Source organism: Polypterus senegalus, chromosome 1 (genome assembly GCF_016835505.1).
Source record: "Polypterus senegalus isolate Bchr_013 chromosome 1, ASM1683550v1, whole genome shotgun sequence".
Taxonomy (NCBI): domain Eukaryota; kingdom Metazoa; phylum Chordata; class Cladistia; order Polypteriformes; family Polypteridae; genus Polypterus; species Polypterus senegalus.
In genome coordinates this window covers 277,417,263-277,437,430 of record NC_053154.1, presented here as the reverse complement: position 1 = coordinate 277,437,430, position 20,168 = coordinate 277,417,263, and the positions used below count along the sequence as shown (strand labels likewise).

General features: G+C 39.8%; 1 protein-coding gene across 3 annotated transcripts in view; it reads right to left on the bottom strand.

The window, feature by feature from the left end:
- LOC120542516 (cytochrome c oxidase assembly protein COX15 homolog) overlaps positions 1 to 20,002 on the bottom strand; it is a 29,313-nt gene extending 9,311 nt beyond the window's left edge. Inside the window, exons 1-8 of one of the 3 annotated variants that reach the window (XM_039775041.1) lie at positions 19,845 to 20,002; positions 19,519 to 19,610; positions 13,209 to 13,384; positions 12,163 to 12,285; positions 11,205 to 11,391; positions 9,593 to 9,760; positions 8,004 to 8,085; positions 6,974 to 7,128 (exon numbers count right to left, since the gene is read on the bottom strand). In XM_039775041.1, coding sequence (XP_039630975.1) covers positions 6,974 to 7,128; positions 8,004 to 8,085; positions 9,593 to 9,760; positions 11,205 to 11,391; positions 12,163 to 12,285; positions 13,209 to 13,384; positions 19,519 to 19,608 — 981 coding nt within the window. In that variant the 5' untranslated portion in view covers positions 19,609 to 19,610; positions 19,845 to 20,002. The other 2 variants (XM_039775048.1, XM_039775055.1) reach the window with 2 other exon arrangements.
- Between the last annotated feature and the right edge of the window lie 166 nt (positions 20,003 to 20,168).

Genomic DNA, 20,168 nt, shown 5'->3' with positions numbered 1-20,168 from the left:
GTAATGTTTTGGGTGTGGTTGTGTGACAGTAGGCACTAGTTGAACTGCCACCATGCCCAGGGCCGTTTCCCATTTTGTGTCTAGGGCTGCCAGGATAGATTCCAGCACCTAGTAACTAAAACTGGATTAAGTGCAGTTTACAATGATATACTATGTTAATTTCAGGCAGGTCACAAAAATACAGTGGTACCTCGGTATAAGTCCGCTTTGGAATAAGTCCAACTTGGTATACGTCCTGTTTGGACGTGAAAAACTTTGCTTGGTATACAACCTTTGTTTGGAAAATGACTTGCGTGCTAGAATACCGCGCACTACCCTTGTTTACCTCTCTTGAGACAAAGCCACCACTGCCCACGAGCGTCAGTGTGCCAGTTGCTAGCATTCAGTGAGCAACCCGTGCTATAACTCTCTGTGAATTTTCACGTGTGTGGTATAGCGGGTCCACAGCTCCTGTCAAAGGCCAGTTTTAAAATAAATAATTACCGCGCTCACGGCTTGGTGAGGGGGCATGGTGGATGTGTGGCTGAAGCGGCTCTCAGGGTGATTCACGATGTGGCCGTTTCTCACCTAAATGCACAGGTGAGAGACCATCCGCATTCGTGATTGTTCCTGGGGCATCCGATTTCAGCTGCCATGCCCTCTTGATAAATAGAAGCGCGAGTCAGCTAGAAGGGGAGGAAAAAAGAAAGAACAGACAGACGGGAGGTTGCAGGAGGAAGCAGTAGAGAGCGAGAGCGAGCAGGCTCGCGTTGCAGCTGAACAGGGAGCCTGGGTGTTGGGCCGACACCCGGGGAATAGTAGTAGTGGTCACTCCCGCTGATTGATCATGGAGCGGGATTGATCGAAAGGCGGATGACTCTCTGCATAAGGAAGCGGGAGTCGGGACTTGGGCGAGTGTACAGTATTCCCCAGCCCTGGTCGCTGTGGATCCCAAGACGCTGTCAGGAGGAGCCTACCGGAGCCAGGGATCAGAGAGGTGAACTGAACAGCTGAAGTAGGCAGAGTGAAGGTCAGCTACAAGTACTTCGACTCCCCTGTTGAGAAGCCCAGATGGGGGAAGCAGGGGGGCCGCCAGGTAAAAAGGCACCAGGCTTCTTCTTGTGGGGTTTTTTTAAGAATGCTTCCTGCTGTATTATAACCTTGTTGTTTTTAAGAAGACTTTTTTCTATTATTTTTTAACCTCCACGTTTCACTTCTGATTTTATGGATTTATTTATTGGAACTTTGGAAACTGCACTTTAATTTGAACACCTTGTTTTGTTGATTGTTTTAATAAAAGCACTTTTCACTTTTTCACCATCCCGTGCTTTGTTGTGCCTCACTGCTAAGCTTGTCAGTAACATTACCAACGGTGTAGGGTTCAAGGGCTCCCCGACAGCAGATGGGAGCATACAGCAAACCTGCATCGTCACAATGTGATTTTGTGTTTTTTCACGGAAATTTGAATTGACTGTTCAAAAGTTTGAAGGTGGCCTGCGTATCCGGGACATGGCTGCTGCATACTGTATGCCGAGAACAATGGTATCTACGATTGTGAAAAACAAAGACTTTATTTAAAAGTGAGGTTAAATTTTCATTTATTTCATCTAATTGCTTTTTTGTATTTATGTATTTTAGTATTAAGCAGTGTTTAAATTTTATACAACCCTATCAATGTATAATATGCCAATAACAATAGGATTTGTTTTCCATGGGAACGGATTAATCATTTTATCTTTATTTCTTATGGGAAAAATCTGTTTGGTATACGTCCTGTTTGGTATAAGTCCAAGGACCTGGAACGGATTAAGGATGTATATATGTGAATTTCCCCTTAGGATTAATAAAGTATCTATCTATCTATCTATCTACCGAGGTACCACTGTATATTACAGCAACCAATAAAACAATCTCTCATAATATGCTTCAAAGATGAATTAGTCCCCCTTTGATTTTCTTCATTAACTATGGTATTTTAGCTTTTCTTCATCATTGAACAATCCAAACTGTAAATGCACAAGATAAATTGCTTGCTAAATAACTAAAATGTAAATTTAGAACAGACAGGATTATCAGGTTCATCAACCATTTCATTGAGTAGTGTTGTTTTTAAAACTGGGTCTGCTTCAAGCTGTATCACAAATGTTTGATCAACTTCAGTAAGTTTGCTTATTGCTTCATTTGTGTGATATAATTAAAAATTTTACCCTGGACACATTTTATATCCAAAAACCACAGATCAGACAAAACTCTATGCATAACAAATCTGCACAATACAAAATCCAACAATGAAATCATTACATTTAAACAGTCTTCGTGATAAAATCTAGTTTACTCTGACAAAGTTAGAATCTCTCAACGGATTATTATCCTGGAGACTTGGACAAACCGCTCTCCTTTTATTTATGCAGACAGGACTAGTTTATTGTTCCTGTCACAAGTCTATTACTCTTTGTTCCATTACCTTGGGAAAGTCATTATAGCAATATTTTGTAAGAATTAAAACATCCATTTTTACCACTCCTTCTCTCTAATACATTTATTTTTTCCCCCTGACTGATAAGTTTCTTTAATTCAGGGTCAGGAAGGGTTTAAAATTTAGAAACAGTTTAAACAAAGTTTACTGAATGACTAAATGTTCAAAGAAGTGTATATCTAAAATTTACGGACACTACGTCATGGACACTCTTTGTTGTGCTGGTGACAGCATCCCATTAGGAACACTCAAACCAGTTGCTAAATCTCAACAGCTTCAGCATTTAAAACATTATCTTTAATTGTTTCTGCCAAAAAGTATCTATATATATAATTCACTAAGGCAAGACAACCATGAAAAGCACGCCGGAAGGGGCGTGGATTCACTAAGCCGCCGACAAGTGAGACACCTATGGCGACGCAGGAAGAGCCACGCCCACCAACTCAAGACCATTGGATAGGACAACTCGCAGGGCCACGCCCACCAAGTCGGACGCGAGGACACAGAAAAAGTGGCGTCATTTATATTCGTCTGTCGTGGAGGCCACATGCGGTGCAGGTCAGGTTAATGCCATGTTCATGTCATGCACCTCCGAGCTACGTTGACTGTTCATAGAGGCATGTTTCTCGCGGAGGTGAATCGCCATATGCAGCGTGCGAGGGGTATCCCATGGGATCCTTAAAACATTCCTTTACGACTGAGGTTAAAACACAATGAAGTAAGCAGTCTTCGAGTTTTCGGTTACAACGCATGACCGCTTGCACCATAGAAAACTGTTTTACACACTACATACAGCAATTCGCATCCGCGACAAACACGCGTCTTCTTAGATGCTCCTGCAGGAACACGGAAGACGTTTTCCTGCCCAACAACACTCCTTTTTCACCGGCCCGCGTCTACCCTCGCTCTCTACGCATTCACGCTAACTACCCATGTGCCCTGACGCAAAAACTCACCGACCACCCAGTTAGCCCCTTTCGTCTGTGCAAGGAGTCCAAAACACGTCTAAGCCACGTTGACTTTTCATTATTCTTTTCGGTTTCGACACCAACCACGTCCACCATGAAAAACCATGCGAAAGGAACAGCGAAGCCCGCCCACAAACTCTACCCCTCCTCCCACGTGCTCAGGAACGCACCTCAGACCACTGCCGCCAAATCAAACAGCTCATTAAACACATACTCAGTCGCTTTGGTCTGTGCTGCGGTCCAAACCCAGCTGTGAGCCACGTTGACTATTCTTTTGCCCTCCATGGCTACCGCTTCAAATGTATTTCATAGAAACAACACTTCTTTCAATGTTATAGAAATTCCTGCTTCAGGTAACTGTTTGTTTCTGTCAGTCGGGTTTTGGAGAAATGTCATTGTGAAACTGTTGCTCATAGCAAACTGTTTTACACGCTACATACAGCAATTCGCATCCGCGACAAACATGCGTCTTCTTATGCTCCTGCACTTTGTACACACCTGTGGTCGGGTGTCTTGGTGGATTATATATAGAAAGGCAGCCAAAACCGCACAGAGCAATGAAAAGTCTTCGTGAGTCACAGGTAGGGTTACCACTTTTAATACAAACAAATAAGGGACCCATACTGCAGCGGGGGCACATCCCTTGGGGGCCAAGACCACGGGACGCGCAATTTCATTCTCAAATACGGGACGATTCTGTATTTTATTCTGTGGGTGGTGGTGCATGGCAGTTCTTACTTAGTGGAGCGATTTGGATGCTTATTTCCAACGAGCGAGACTCCGCCTGCTAAATAGTTACACGACCCAACAGCGGTCGGCGTCCAAATTCTTACAGGGACAAGTGGCTTTCAGCCACGTGAGATTGAGCATTAACAGATCTGTGATGCACTTGTATGTCGGGTACTGCACGCACGCGCTACACTGAATGGATCAACGTGTGTCTACCTGGCGTGGGTAAGCCGTTGAACCCCATTCGTGATGCAGACCGTGGCTTGCAATTGTTCCCCACGAACGAGAAATTCCCAGTACGTGCGGATCATACGCTCGCACTGATTACGTTCCTGCCCTTTGTAACCCCCCCCGGGTGACTTGGTGGATTATATATAAAAAAGCACCCAGAACCGCAAAGAACAATGAAAAGTCAACGTGGAAACCGACTGAGGCGGTGTTTGGAAAATGAACAGTCAACGTGACTCACAGGTGAGTGTGGACTGTACACAGACAAAAGCGACTCAGGTAGGGAGTTGGGGGCGGGCACATAAGCGGGCAGTGCGTACTGAGCGGCGCCGTTCAACCCGTCGCCGCTTTGGAAGGAGAAGGCGCACCTCCGGTTTTCAGTCACGGACAATTGTATGTTGCTTCGTAGCATGCATTGTTGCAATGTTACTTTTCTTGGTGGTTTATTAAATTACGGATTTTTCAAATGTTTATTTTTTCCTCTGTGCTTAAAAATCATTTAAAAAGCGGCCTGATTATGCGGCGTATGCTACGCCGCGGGTTGGCTAGTAGATTATATTTTATTAGCATTACAATATACCAGTGATATTATGGTCCAGACTCCATTCCAAGCCGACTCTCCAATATACTGCAGAAAATACACTAGATGGTCATCCAAATAACACAGAATAAAGTTGCTCATAACTAGGAAGTATGCAGAATTTCTACCTCAGTCCAAGATGCCAATTCATGAATAACAGTACCTGTGCCCAGATTCTCCTTCAATGTATTTATTAACCAACTATTTTACATGTATAACTGATGCTCATGCACAAAAATGTTGCATGTGCCCATTTCCACGCTCACGTCAAGATGGATAAAAACTAAACTTGGTGTAACACCATGCACATTTTGACGGCGGCCTCAGACCACGCTTGGTTTTATAAACGGGTGGCACCCAGCATCAAAACAGTGCTATTATTTCTGTGTGATTTCCCTTTCTTTTTAAATATTTGCATCAGTGACACAGGCATTATCAAATACACCACGATTAATTGCATATCATTTACATATTTAAGGCACTTGATTGTAATCAAATCTGAAACAATACAATGGTGCATATAATGGCTCAACTATTTCAACTACCATGACTGCTTTGGCATTGTTGTAAAATATCACAAACTGAAGAATTAGAAGAGAACACGTATTTTGACGTTGTACTGATTTTGTGTCCCATGATGGTAACAGGCTTCTAAGTCAATTTCAGTTCCTAAGAGCTATCCTCTTGAAGCTGTGTGCTGAACTGGCGCTGGCTTTACACAGGCAGACTTTGAGGAATTTTGCCCAACCTGGTCCTTTGAAAGTCCTGTCAACCCCCTGGTTATTAGCCACAGGAGCTATTCAATGTGAACTGGCTGACTGACTGGGTATTTCTCAGTCATCACTGAGTTTTGCCATGCCAGCTGTATGGGATGGTATTGTCCACTTGACATCCAGACATACAAGATTTTCTTACAATGTTGTTGATTGAGGAAAAAAAGTGCAATTCGCAGCAACGTCCCATTTTCCAAATGTAATTGAAGTGATTAACTACATGCACATTGCCATAAAGGCACCTTCAGAGAATGAATCTGCTTATGTAAATAAAAAGCATTTCCACTCTATTAATGTGAAATTTATCTGTGATGCGAAAATGCGTTTCATTAATATTGTGGCGAGTCAGATAATTGCTTCGCCAATAACTGCAACAGCGTGTTACTCAAATGGTGTAAACCCCAGAATTCAGCCACCTTCTCCAGTGGTGTTGATACTGAGAAGGTGGCCTGTGACTTGCCTTTTAACACTGACTTTAATATCTGACAATTTTATTTATTTCTGGCATTAGGCGACTTTTTGAACTTGAACTTTTCAGTGCCTCTGCCATGCTGTGCCACTTCACCAAATTCCTTTTGTCGTTTTAACCACTGCTTAAGACACCAACTAGTATTTTTTCTTGCCTCGACTTCACTGAGGAGGACCTCCATTTTGCATTATCTGAAAATCTTCTCTTGTACACATGCTTTGCCATTCTCTCTTAACAAGGCACTGAACCTAAGGGGCTATTTATATTGATATGCATATTTAAATAGCCAAAATTCTGGTAGGAATTGGGGTGGGGCTGTAGGTTCATAGATGTGCATTACACGTTATTATTTAAATTAATATTTTATTAACCTGGTAATTCCATTGTAGGTTTGGTTTGGAGGACCTGAAGCCTGTTTTAGCAGCAGTGAGTACAAGGCATAAACTAAAACTGGACAGGAGGACTGTCTTTCACCTGGCAGTGATGCAAATATGCACACTGACACACACCCACAAACACATGACCAAAAACGAGACCAATGTTAAACTAGATTTTGGCATATGGAGGAAAGTACAGTATGACAGGAAAACATGTAAATTCCTCACATACAACCAACAGGCCTGGATTTGAGCCCACATCTATAAAATCATGTAGTTCTGCATATTATAAAAGACACTGGTACATCAAAATAACCATCTATGAAACAGAATAGCAAATATAACACATAAGTAACAGAAAATATATTTAGTAAAATGAAGCATTAAGCTTAACTAGAATTCGATGATCAAACTGCACTGTTGTAGGATTCTCGAAAAAATTCTTGAGTGTAGGAGAAAAAGACAACAGGTCATCTGGTATCCAGTAGTTGCCCATCTTGGGGAAAGAGTTGTATACCAAGCCAGCATCCAGGCCTGCAACAAAGGCACCTAAAATACAGACAGTGTTCATTTTAATATAATACAATAAATGCATCCATAATACACTAGTTTGGTTAAATGTCACTGTCAGTAATATTGACTGTGCATAGAATGACTGGGAAATAAGGAGTGAGAGAGATTTAGACCTTCAGATACCTCATTTTTTTATTCCTCTCTTTCTACTCAGTCACATCATTCAACCCTAGATACTAAATAAAACAACCCAAGGGACATCCTGAAGTAAAAAATAAATAACTAAATAAATAAACCCACCAAATCCTTAAAAGATATCAGCTTATCTTGGAAAGACAATCTAGGAGAACTTCCAGGTTATTCCTTTCCACCAGAAGCCTTATTTAAGAACCTAGCCTCGAAAGTCTTGTGTAAAACAGAATTACATATTTCTTATTTGTTATTAAGCTGTATGGCAACAACAAGATATATCAGCCATTTAAAACAATCATAATGCAAATGTTTGTGACCTAAATTCAAGTATTATTTTGAGGCAGCACAGTAGAAGATCAGAACCGTTAGCAGAAATTAACTGACGTGCTTTTGTTTAAATGCACTCTTACATGAAAATGGACCATTCATCTTGATAAAACTGCTTCTCGTCATTGACTTTCAAAGGCCTTTGTTAATTCACAGCTCTAATTAAGGTCCTACTTTAGCATTCAAATGGGAGAAATATTATATATATATTATTATTTATTTTTATTTTTTTAAAACAGGGTACCTATTTATATTTCCCCCCACAAAGCGCTAATGTTTTGCAGCTGCCCCTAAATGGCAAATAACTGGATTAAATGTATAACAGCATGAAAGCAGTGCAAGGTCATCAGGTGTGCTGAGGGTGTAAACATTGCCTAATCAGTAAAAACTACCTGAGAGTGCAGTAAGAAAAACAAGTCCTCCAGTCCCATGAGCAAATCTCCTGAGCCAAGCAATCTGTTGTGCATTTGGCAACTGGGGAAATAAATACTGAGAATTAGGTCCACTTAAAAATCACTGATTTGAGATGTTTAATATAAAGCATGTTACCAGTTTTGCTCCCGATTGATATGTAAGGTGTCAAAAACAGCTCTTGAGAAATGTTATAATAGAGCAAATGTTCAATATCATTGGATACCCCATAGCTTTCTGTCAAAACCAGTATACAACTGCCACAAGCAGTCATGGTCACTAGAAATAATTTCCCTGGCCATGAGCATAAAGTTCATACCTAAACATCACTTTAGCAAATTTCAGAGAATGTGAGGGAAACAAACTATATTTCACTACTTGAACACACATGTTAATTTCTAATAAAAACAAGAACACGGATATAAGATGTCCTAGCAAATAAACACTTATTAGCATTGAACATCTAATTCTGTTGTAGGTATTTAAATACAGTACATACATTTGCTATAGTGCATGTAAAAAGTATTGACTCCCCTGTAAGTTTTTACTGTATGTTTTATTGTTATAGAATATTGAATCACAGTAAATTTAATTTGGATTTTTTGACACCGATCAAACATAATATTGCTGATCACAAAAGGGCTCATCCCCTTTATCATCATATACCTAAAGCATCAATGGTGCTGCCAATTGGTTTTAACAGTCCTATAATTAAACAGAGAACAAACCTGGTGGTGGCAGCAACATGCTGTGGCAATGCTTCTTTGGCCCAAAGAAGGTTTGTGAGCATAGAGGGCAAAAAAGATTTCAGCAAAATTCAGAGAAATCCTGGAGAAAAACATGATGCAGTCTGCAAGAAACCTGCACCTCAGGAGAACAGATTTGTTTTGCAGAAAGGCAACAACCCCACGCATTAAAGCTAAAGCTACACACAGGAATGGCTTAAAAACAATGTTAATGTCCTTGAGTGTAGTCCAGATATCAAAAAAATTGAGAATTTGTATATGGACTTGAAAAAAGCTAATCACTCATAATCCCTATGCAACCTGACAGAGCTTGAGCAGTTTTGCAAACAAGAATGGAGAAAAACTGCAGTGTCCAGATATGCAAAAATGATAGAGACCAATGCACACAGACTTTAGGCTGTCATGGCTGCCAAAGGCGCATCTTCTACTTACCGACTTGAAATGGTGATTATTTTTTGTTTCTGATTTGTATTTGAGAACACGCTGCACTGCCATTTTCATTTTGACATTAGAGTGTCTTTTTCTATTAATCACTATCAAAAAAGCCAAATTAAATCTACTGTAATTCAATGTTTTACAATAATAAAATGTGGAAACTTTTGGGGACAGGAGCGAATACTTTTTACAGGTACTGCATATATAAAGCTATGTAAAATATGTAGTATACTATTTCATATGGAAAACAGCACTTTATTTAATGCAGAGGCAAAACCGAATTGCCAATATAGTGATATACTAGTGCATTACACTAAGCACTACATTAGTTATTTAGAACCAAGGAGGGCTCTATAAAGTAGCAAACTTGGGTCCAGTTGTTAACTAACCTTTTGTTGAGGCAGCAGTAATGTAAGACCAGTCCACAAACTTGCACAGTAAAGGACAAGTGCTGAGCCTAAATGTGCAGTCAAGCGGTATTGACTGACTCGCGGAACATCATAGGATTCTGGTTTCTCTTCTAGGCCACTTTTTACCATGTACCACCCAAGAAGACCCTGAGAAGAGGAAAAAACCAAATAAATAAATAAATCTGAATTTCAAAAGAAGTTACACAAAAAGGTGACCATTCACAGTAGTTAAACAACAAATGTTTCCCTAATTCTCCATCCATTATTTCTTGGTGTGTGAATTGGTCAGAGTATCTATTTCAATTACTGTACTGCTTCCCCCACAAAACAGCCACTAATGCAAAAAATCTTTTCGAGCTTCCTTTATTTCCATCATATTTCTCAATCACCACCTAGCAGGGTTCTACCATATTAACTCAGCAAATGTCTTCACAAACATCTTCCCTGTCCAAGACTCCGGAGATTCAAGTAGACGAACATTCTCCTTTAAAGTGGGGTACACTGCTGGTCTTCTCAACCCAGTTTATTATACCCACAGGTCACATTTGTATGACACTGACCTAAATTTTTGCATGCAGCATTTTAAAATGAGGAAAATGAGGCTTTCAATAACACACTGAAGAGTCTGGTTTTAAAGAAAGAAAGAAAGAAAAAAAAAAAAAGTATAATTCACAGTCAGCAATTCTTTGACATAACCAAACAAATTACAGCCAATTTATTGGTTTAACTTTTTTTCCTTTATTATGCACACTGCTTGGAACTTTGGAATACAATAAAAAGTCTTTTCAGTGATATGTATTGGTAGGTCAGCGTCACTCATTATTACACCTACATATTTTAACCCTGCCGATTTACACTTGTTTATATAATATTAAAAGGGAAGATTTTCTAGCGCTTATAAAATTTATTTCTTGAATATGTGCTATTTCAACATTCTTAGTGACATCTGCAAATCATTCACCCATTTGTAGTCGACCCTACTTTATTGATGTTAGGCAGACTAAAGCTTAACCAGAAATTTTGATGGGACTCAAGAGCTGATACACCAAAAATGGAGCATTCTTCTTACATATGTATCCTTCATTTGTGCAGCTGAGCAATGTGGAAGCCATTTCATCAGAGTTTCTGTAATGAAAATCTGCTCTTACTGAAGGAAGGTAACATTACTGCCACTTTCACTATAAAAATGATTTTGATACACAATTCTTAATAAATCTAGATGCCAAATAACTTTACAGTTTGTTTCTAATAGATACTAACAATTTAATTTTAAAGTAGAAGAATTCTGGGTTATGCGTTATTATTTAGTCATTAATAGATCAAAAGGCAGTGTGGTGTAGTGTTTAAGTCTTTGGACCATGAGCAATTAACTGGATCTGTCTGAGCTCCAATTAGAAAAACAAAAATAAAGTAACCAATTGTATATTAAATGTTGCAAGTTGCCTTGGATACATCAGCCAAATAAGTCAAATGTACTCTAATGTATATTTTCACCAATAATGAATGTTTAATGATAAAATTGAAAATGATTGTGCAAAACAGCAAGCCAAAGTTCATGCAGAAAGAAGCTCTAAAAGTTTCCGATTCTTACCTGAAAGACAACAAAACCACAAAGACCAACAGCGCATGCCTTCATTCCACGATTCAGATATCCACGCCTCCAGAAGTAAACAGTTGGCAAAATGTAGGCCAGACCAACAAGACGGCCCCACATGCGATGAGAATATTCCATATACCAAATAAACTTAAACTCTGAGAGGGTCATGCTGTGGTTAAGACTGCAAAATAGAGAAATCACAGTTGTTATGGTTTCCTGAACTGTAGGATACCAAAGTTGTGTCATATAAAACATACACACACATACTGTATTACTGACTGTCAACTGCCCCATAAATTTTCAGTTTCTTTATAATGGACTTTACTGTACTTCGTTTGGATCATATTTTGATATTTTTGTTGTCTGGGGATACAGTATATGGGCCTAAGACAGCTATTAAACTTTTACTCTCCACATAAGTGAACTACTTTCAAGTAGTCACATATTTGTTTCATTTAGTGTTATTTAAAAATCCATAGAATTTCTAATTCATTTTGACAAGAGTTTGATTGTTCAGTGTCAGAACATAAGATTTAAATTCATATTGTAACCATGCAGTTGGAAATATCTCAAGGTATGTAAACCAGTTTTGAAGAAATTAAATAAAAATAAAGACATCTGCACAAGAGATAAAGATGGATGCATAAACGATGCAACACACATAAAAGGAGGATTAATTTAATAATACTTCCCATACCAGTATAAGTGGTAATGGACAAATGGATGGATATTTCTTGTTAAATCAAGTTAAACTTCTATTTCCAAAAGCAACTGGGCATATGTAACAAACAGAAAATAAGAAATGGCAGGCCAGATTTCAAAAAGTACAATGGTATAGGAAACGTATCTGTAAACCAAAGCGAAGAGCAGTTAGTTGACTTACAAATGTGGTGCAAATTTATACTGTTATGAAAGATTCTGTTACTTCAACTACTTTACCTCTGAAACTCACATCTTAAACTCTGGAAACTGCTGGTACTTCTGGAACTCTGCTTCCCATTCTGCCTGTGAACTTGGTGGTTTCATTTCTTTGATCAGGTGCCAGTCAACCATGGACAGACCAGACTCCGTCAATCTGCACAAAAAAATTTAAATATTATATTTAAATATTTTCTGCGTCAAACAAGCAGCAAATCTTGGATTTTGTATTACAAAAGCTTAATGTTTTTACCGTTTTATTCCTAGTTTTCCTCAAACACCAAAATCAATCTATTCAGGCAAAATTTCTCATTATTGAAATAAATGTTTACAAAAAAATTGACTGAATGTACAAACTATATGGGATGTCAGTTCATGTGATCATCCGTACTTTAAAAACAAATAAATTAAAAAAATTTAACAAATAAATACAATTAAATAAGGCTATCCAACCATTTTTCCCATTGGGAAATTGGGAAAGCAAAGTACTGTACTTAGAGATAAACCCACCCAGAAGCACGAGTACAATCTTAAATGGAGCATGATGCCACAATGGCGCAGTGGGTAGCGCTGCTGCTTCGCAGTTAGGAGACCTGGGTTCGCTTCCCGGGTCCTCCCTGTGTGGAGTGTGTTGGCTGGGATTGGCTCCAGAAGACCTCGTGTGACCTTGTCGTTAGGATATAGCAGGTTGGATAATGGATGGATGGATGAATGGATGTTTTTCTTCAGTGTATCAATTAGACATTCCTAATTCTTGAGATGTAATTATAAAATATGGATTATCATTTTAATTACGCAGTATTTGTTTCTTACCAAACCTATGCTGTTTGACACTCGGTATCAAACAACAAAACACAATACAAATCTTTTTTTTTTTTTTAAAAGCATATTTTTTACTTCGTGAAAATAGACTGGTCGATTGGAGCATCCCCAATTCTAAAATATTCAAAACGGGATTATAAAATGTGTGTTTCTGCCAGACTTTACTTACCATAGAAATAAAGATTAGCAAATAAAAATCACAAAAAAAGTACTGTAAAACTTTAAACTTGACATATAAAGAAACTGTTAAAAACTCACCTTGTGACACCTCCAAGTACCACTGCACCAGCCACCATCCCACTACAAGCTATAAGCCATCTCCCCACTATACGATTCGTGGTAGCATTAGGAACTGTTGCAGGATGGACACTGGCTTCTGACACAGCATTGCTTTGACTCCTCCGTACAAGCCACAGTCGACATCTAGGATTATGCTGTCCAAAAAAAAAGAAAACTACATTGTGAATTTTCACCTCACAAGTTTTCTGTACAGCTATCTTTCTTCCTTCTTTAAATGTGTTAGTTCTGTAGTGTGGCATAGCCAAAAAGCCATGAATGGTAGAGCAGACTTACCGATTCCCAGAGAAGCTCTTGCATGTGCTGAACATATTCCTGATCCGTCTGCAAGACCTAATCTTTCGAAGGTATTCTAAAACTTCCTGGGGTCTCAGGAGTAATGACCATATTTCAAGGGCTTCCAGTTTTGCCTCATAGAACATGCTTCAGCATTCACTTCATCATCATAGTGTGGTACAGGAAATGAAAAACTACCCATTTTAGCCTAAGCAGATTAACTTGGAAGCTGGAGCCAGTCCCATCAGCCATATGACACAAGGTAGGTGCAATTCCTCTATAGAACACAAGCCCCAATCCTCTGTAAATCACTGCGAGTATAGTACACAGGGATTAACTGATAACATTGCGAATATTTAACAGATTGTCACAGTACAACTTGAAAAATGTTGCACTTTCAGAACCTACTTTAGCCAGAACTGCGTGTAGCATCATTGAGGTAAAGCAGGAACTGACAGTGGACAGGATGTTGGTCCTTAACAGCAAGACATAGCAAAATGTCGGGCAAGGCAGGTAACCTAGCATCACCCCCAGGGGCATCCATTTACACAGCTACTCAACTGCAGGAAGCCCCTTGAAGCCTAGCATTGACACACTACATCACCACAAGAAAAAAAATCCCATTTAGGGATTCCCAATCTCTGTTGCGAGTGTCTGTGATAAACATCACTTTTTTTTTTTTTTAGGAATGTTAAATGTGATCAGCACCTTTTCATTAATCATTTAGCCAAGTTGGCCATTTCATATTTAGCTTCAGTCAGCACGAGTACAGCTAAAGGGCGAGTGGGTAACAGTAAGGCAGGGTCTAAGAAATCAAAATTTTGTTCTTTTGCAGGTCTGACTTTTTCTATCACTGCTGTCTCTGGTGACAGAGGTTTTTCATTTTTACAGCAGATAAAATTTTGCTTGCTTGCTTGGAAAGGCCTTCAGCTCTAACTTCAATAGAGCATAACGTTCAAAGGTCTTTGAAACAGGAGGACATTGTGGCTATATCTCATGTAGCCAAAGCCTGGAAATGGCGAAATTGAAAAGTTACTTTAATACCTTTTCTAGCAAATCATGCTAGCAAAACTTTTGCAAGAGTAAAAGCATTAATGAAATGATGAGGTAGAGAAGTAAATCTCAAATTACAGTAAGAAAGGAGAGTATTTTAGTAAGTAGTGACATGTGACAGGACTCAATATTAGAATAGTCACATGATTAGTATGGGATGTTATTATAGTCACTTACAACAACATGAATATTTACAATACAAAGTTTAACATGAACAGGTTAACAGAACATATTGGATAAGAAGGGAAATGCAGGGCTCATCTGCAAGTCAGTATGTGTGAAGTGTGGCTATCAGGTAATGTTGTATACCGACGTCTATAATAATTGTCATAAAACACAATTTGTTTCATAAACGTTACCATCAATCAAAAATATTCCGCTGTGTGTAACCCACAAGTACCTGTACATTTAACCGGGGTTTCGATGTAACTCTGATAAATGTAGAGGACAACTGGCCATGGGTAAAAACCAGGGCCTGGCAAATAAACTCAGACGTCATTAAACGTTTGCCATTGTGGCTTGGTGATAGTCATACAATATTCTAAACAAACAGGTTTGCCTACATCATAATATAAAGGGAATATCTTGTTTTGAGTTGTCAGTGTTATGAAATGCCTGTAGATTTTCCGTCATAATGTTTCTTGTTGTCTAGTAGTTTTCCGCTGCTCTTCAGAAAGGCTGTATTTGTAATTCGTTTTTCGTTCACTGTCTAGGTGCAAGACTTGCTGCCGCTGATCTTTGGATAAATTTGCTCTGTGGTTTGTTATATGTTGTCTTTTTTTGTTCTAAAGCATCTTGCCTGTGCTGGTTGGTCTGGTGTTATATATATATGTTTCTGCTTTTGTGCATTGGTGCAAGTATGTAGGCTGGGGAGACTCTTTCTGTTGGTCGCAGCTAGGCTGTATGTGCCTTTTCATTTTAATCGGGAGGCTTACATTAAAGTGAAGGAAAGAGAAGGTATATGGTAGTGTCATAATGCAGTTTCAGTCAGTCATAAAGTATGTACCGGATAAACAGTCAAATACCACATTAGATAATTGGTCACACTGAGGAATTGAACACCAAGACCAAAACACGGATTCCTCGCTATTGTTTTGGAGGGATATAGTAGTTGTGGCAACCATGGTTTACATTGAGAACGGATGGACGTAAGTGAAGTAATACAAGGATGAGGCACATTTTATTTTTTAATTTCTATTATATATACTTTATTCTTTTAATATCCCACTGTGTAATTTATAATAATTTATTGCCATGTGCGCCTCATTTTTACGTTGCATTTTGTTTACATTTAAAATAAATAAATAAATAAATAGAATCCCTGAAGCATACGAAAAAACTCGTAATCCTGGGCCACCTTAAATTCAATTGCACCTCTCCTCATCGGCATCTTTTGTTTTGCAAATGTGTCATCCAGCACAAGCAGCCTGCTTTCCCAATACCCATAGCCCCCAAAACGGGGCTCAAATCGGGCAAAAAGTTCTCCCAGCTCAAGGCTCTTTACCTGCGTGTGAGGTGCCAGGAGTTGTAAAGGGGAAAATAATATATTGTTACTTAGAATACAAACGTTTCATGTCTGTTCCATGTCTAAAATGATCTGGGTAAGTGTAGGATGAAAAGAAATGCGAGGCAAGAAATGCTGAACAAATACCTAAAGTAAAAACATTTCCCATGTTATACTAAAAATGACATGAAGTGTACATATCAAATAAACAGGTGTGCTTTTATTCAAGATTATAACCAAAGGAAAGAAAAAAAAAATCGCTTTACACGTTGCAGTCAACGAGTTACAAACCCAAACTCAATCGACGGAAAGTTGATATGTATTCTTGGATGGTGCAGAGTTAAGAACTGTTGCCTTATAACCAGAAGGTTGCCGGTTCAAGGTGCTCCACGTTTTCAGTAGTGAGCTGCTATTATTATTACTATAATATAATGAAACCCATACATTTCATTTGAGTTTGTAACATCCGGTGTAAATTTTGGCTACTTGTAAAAGTTAGCACTTTTTTTTATTTATTTTTTTTTTATTATTCAGTTTAATTCTCTCAGTGACATTTACATGGTACGATGAACTTGCCTCTCAGAACCGTAACAACAGACACCTTTTTCACAGCGCTTTCACTGGCTAATAGATGGTTGTACTGCAACACAACTCTACTTAGCACAATAATGTGCAATAGTAACTTCCACCTGCAGCTATAGTCACTTTAGTACACGAGCAACTCACCACACTAGTATTTAGATCTGAAAGTGCAATGCTGACGGTGTATCTGCAAACATCATAGACCAAGGGGACTTCGGTTTAATCTCCTCAATCAACCTGTCCATCACCACTGCAAATAAGAAAGAGCTCAGAGCCGATCAATCCCTGATGTAACCCACCTCAATCTTGATCACATCCATCACTCCTACTGCAAACCTCACCATTGTCTCACTTCCCTCGTACATATCCTGTACCACTCTTACATACTTCTCTGCCAGTCCTGACTTTCTCATACAATACCACAACTGCTCTCTAAACATTCTGTCATATGTTTTTTCTAGTTCCACAAAGATACAATGCAACTCCTTTTGGCCTTCTCTATACCACTTCAACACCCTCAGAGCAAATATTGCATTGGTAGTGCACTTTCCCAGAATGAAACCATACTGCTGCTCACTAACCATCACCTCACTTCTTAACCCTTAACTCTTTTCCATACCTTCTTGCTGTGGCTGATCAATTTTATCCCTCTGTAGTTACTACTTACCCCCCTTATTCTTACAAATTGGTACCAGCCCACATCTTCTCCACTCCTCAGGAGTCCTCTGACTTTCCAAGCTTGCATTAAACAATCTGGTTAAAAACTCCAATGTCATCTCTTCTAAACACCTCCATGTGACCACAGGTATGTGTTCTGGCCAACAACCTTCCCATTCGTCATCCTCTTCATAGCTGGCCTTACTACTCCCTGCTAATCCATTACATTTCTTATTCACTTTCTCTCTTTCTCATGCTCTTCATTCATCAACCTCTCAAAGTACTTTCCATCTGCTCAGCATACTATTCTCACTTGTATGTTTCCATCATTATCCTTTGTCACCCTAACCTGATTTCCAAGCCAACTCTTTCTGTCTAGCTAATCGTTGCAGGTTTCTACCTCTTTAGTGTCCAACCTCTTATACAACTCATTATACGCCTTTTCTTTAGCCTTCACTACCTCTCTCTTCACCTTACGCCTTATCTCCTATCTACTCCTGTCTGACAATCCAACTTCTTCGCCTGTATACTCTGCTGTACTTCCCCATTCCACCACCAGGTTTCTTTGTCCTCTTTCCTCAGTCCTAATGTCACACCAAGTACCCTTCTAGCTGTCTCCCTTACCATTTCTGCAGCAGTTGCCCAGAAACCAACTATCTGGTACCTCTTCACTGATAACTAGTGCCTGTCTGGCCACCTTCCTGAGCTCTACCTTACAGTCTTCCTTTTTCAACTTTCACCATTTGATCCTGGGCTCTGCCCTCACTCTCCTCCTCTTCTCGAACTTCAATATTATCCTACAGACCACCATCCTATGCTTTCTAACTACGTTTTCCCTTGCCACTACTTTCAGTCTCCAATCTTCTTCAGAATGACTGTCCTGCATAGGATATAATCAATTGTGTGCATCTTGCTCCACTCTTGTACATTTATGCTCCTCTCTCTTCTTAAAATACATATTCACCGCATTCATGTCCAATCTTTTCGCAAATTCTACTAACACTCTGACATTCTTCATTCCTCTCCTTGACACCATACCTACCCATCACCTCCTCATCCACCAACATGTCCACTCAAATCTGCTCCAATCACTACTCTCTCTCCCTTGGGAACACTTTCCACCACTTCATCCAAGTTACTCCACAATTATTCTCTTTCTTTCTTATCCATCACACATCCTACGTTAAGTGCATATGCACTAATAGCATTCACCATCAGCGTCAGTTACGGCACTACGGCCATGTAGCGCGTTTCCCCGAGGGTGATCCAGTTCGTAGAATCCATATTGTTGGGGACCCGAGTGGCTGCACCAGGCCAAGGGGTCGCCCACGTAACACCTGGCTGTGGCAGATAGAGAGTCATTTCCGGAGGGTGGGAATGGACCGCGTGTCTGCCTGGGGCGTTGCAAACCGGGATCCCGAGTTGTTTTGCCATGTAGTGGGTGAGGCAACGCACTGTACCAGTGCATGCTCCTCAACTGGACTTGATCAAACCTTCAACTTGCAGCTTCATAAACAACACTCTGCCAGACACTCTTTTCACCTCCAAAACACTCCTGAGAGACTGTTACTTCAGGATAACGCCTACCCCATTTCTCCTCCCATCTACACCATGACAGAACAATTTGAGTCCACCTCAGATACACCTGACTTTACTCCCCTTCCATCTAGTCTCTTGTACGCACAACATATCAGCCTTCCTTCTCTCCCTTTACCAGTCATACTGCCAACATTCAAAATTCCTACCCTCACATCCACTCTCCAGCCACGCCTTCCCCATCTTCTTGTCCATCGGCCAACAGTAGCAGTGTTTCACCCTGCGCCGTTCTTAACTGACCGATCAGACACGGAAATCTGTATTCGTGTCCGAATCTTGTTCTGGCAAAATTTTTACACCGGGTGCCTTCCTGACGTAGGCCTCCCCATTTATTCAGGCTTTGGACCTCCACAACGAAACCCACTGGTTTCTGCATCCCCCGTGGATGTGTTGCATAGTGGATGAATCTAGAGGAAGCAAAAAAAATCGCAACCGAACACCGTGCAAATTCCACCGAGACACTGCACTGGAATTCAAGCGCAAGTCTCTGCAGTTCCGAGATTAGCTTTTACTAACATTTGTCTGTATCTCTTTTACCGCCACCGGCTCCCCGGGCCCCGATTCCATGTGCTCCGACCCCCGAGAAACCAGCAGCATACTGACCTGTACGACTGTTCTCCACGACGGTCCATGGCACAAGGTCCGATAGCCACAAACCACAGCGGTGCGCAGATTCAACGGCAGCAGCAACATTCCTACAGACGGAGAGAGTCATCAAGCGACCAGATTCAAGATCAGTGAGACACAAAACACAGCTCTGCATTCTTGTCTAGTATTTTTAGCAAACAGAAAGCGTTTCCTTTTGTCATTCGCATGCGGCATTTCGCAAAAAAGCTCAGCAGATGTGTTTCAGTATAGTTTAAAAAATGTAATGCAAAAAACACATGAACTATGTGTAAAACGTCACTGTATTCAACACAAACACCTACCTTTAATTCGGTCGCACGTGAAAAAGTCTCCTTGACCGCTGAACTTTTACCTTTAACCTACGATTTAAACAATACAATTAAGCAACATAAATCTTCCTTAGTTTGTGAAGTGATATCACTCCTACATTATTAAAATTTCGCTACACAGTTTTCAATACCTAATAAATCATTCATTGAAATTTATATTAATGAATGTGTCATCCAGGCGGGCCTAATGATCAGATGACAAGAGAGAGTATTGAAATTGTAGTAAGAAAACGGAAACTTCTTTCTACATGATGTATCATAGAAACCATTTAATTATTCGAAACGTGTTTATTTCAT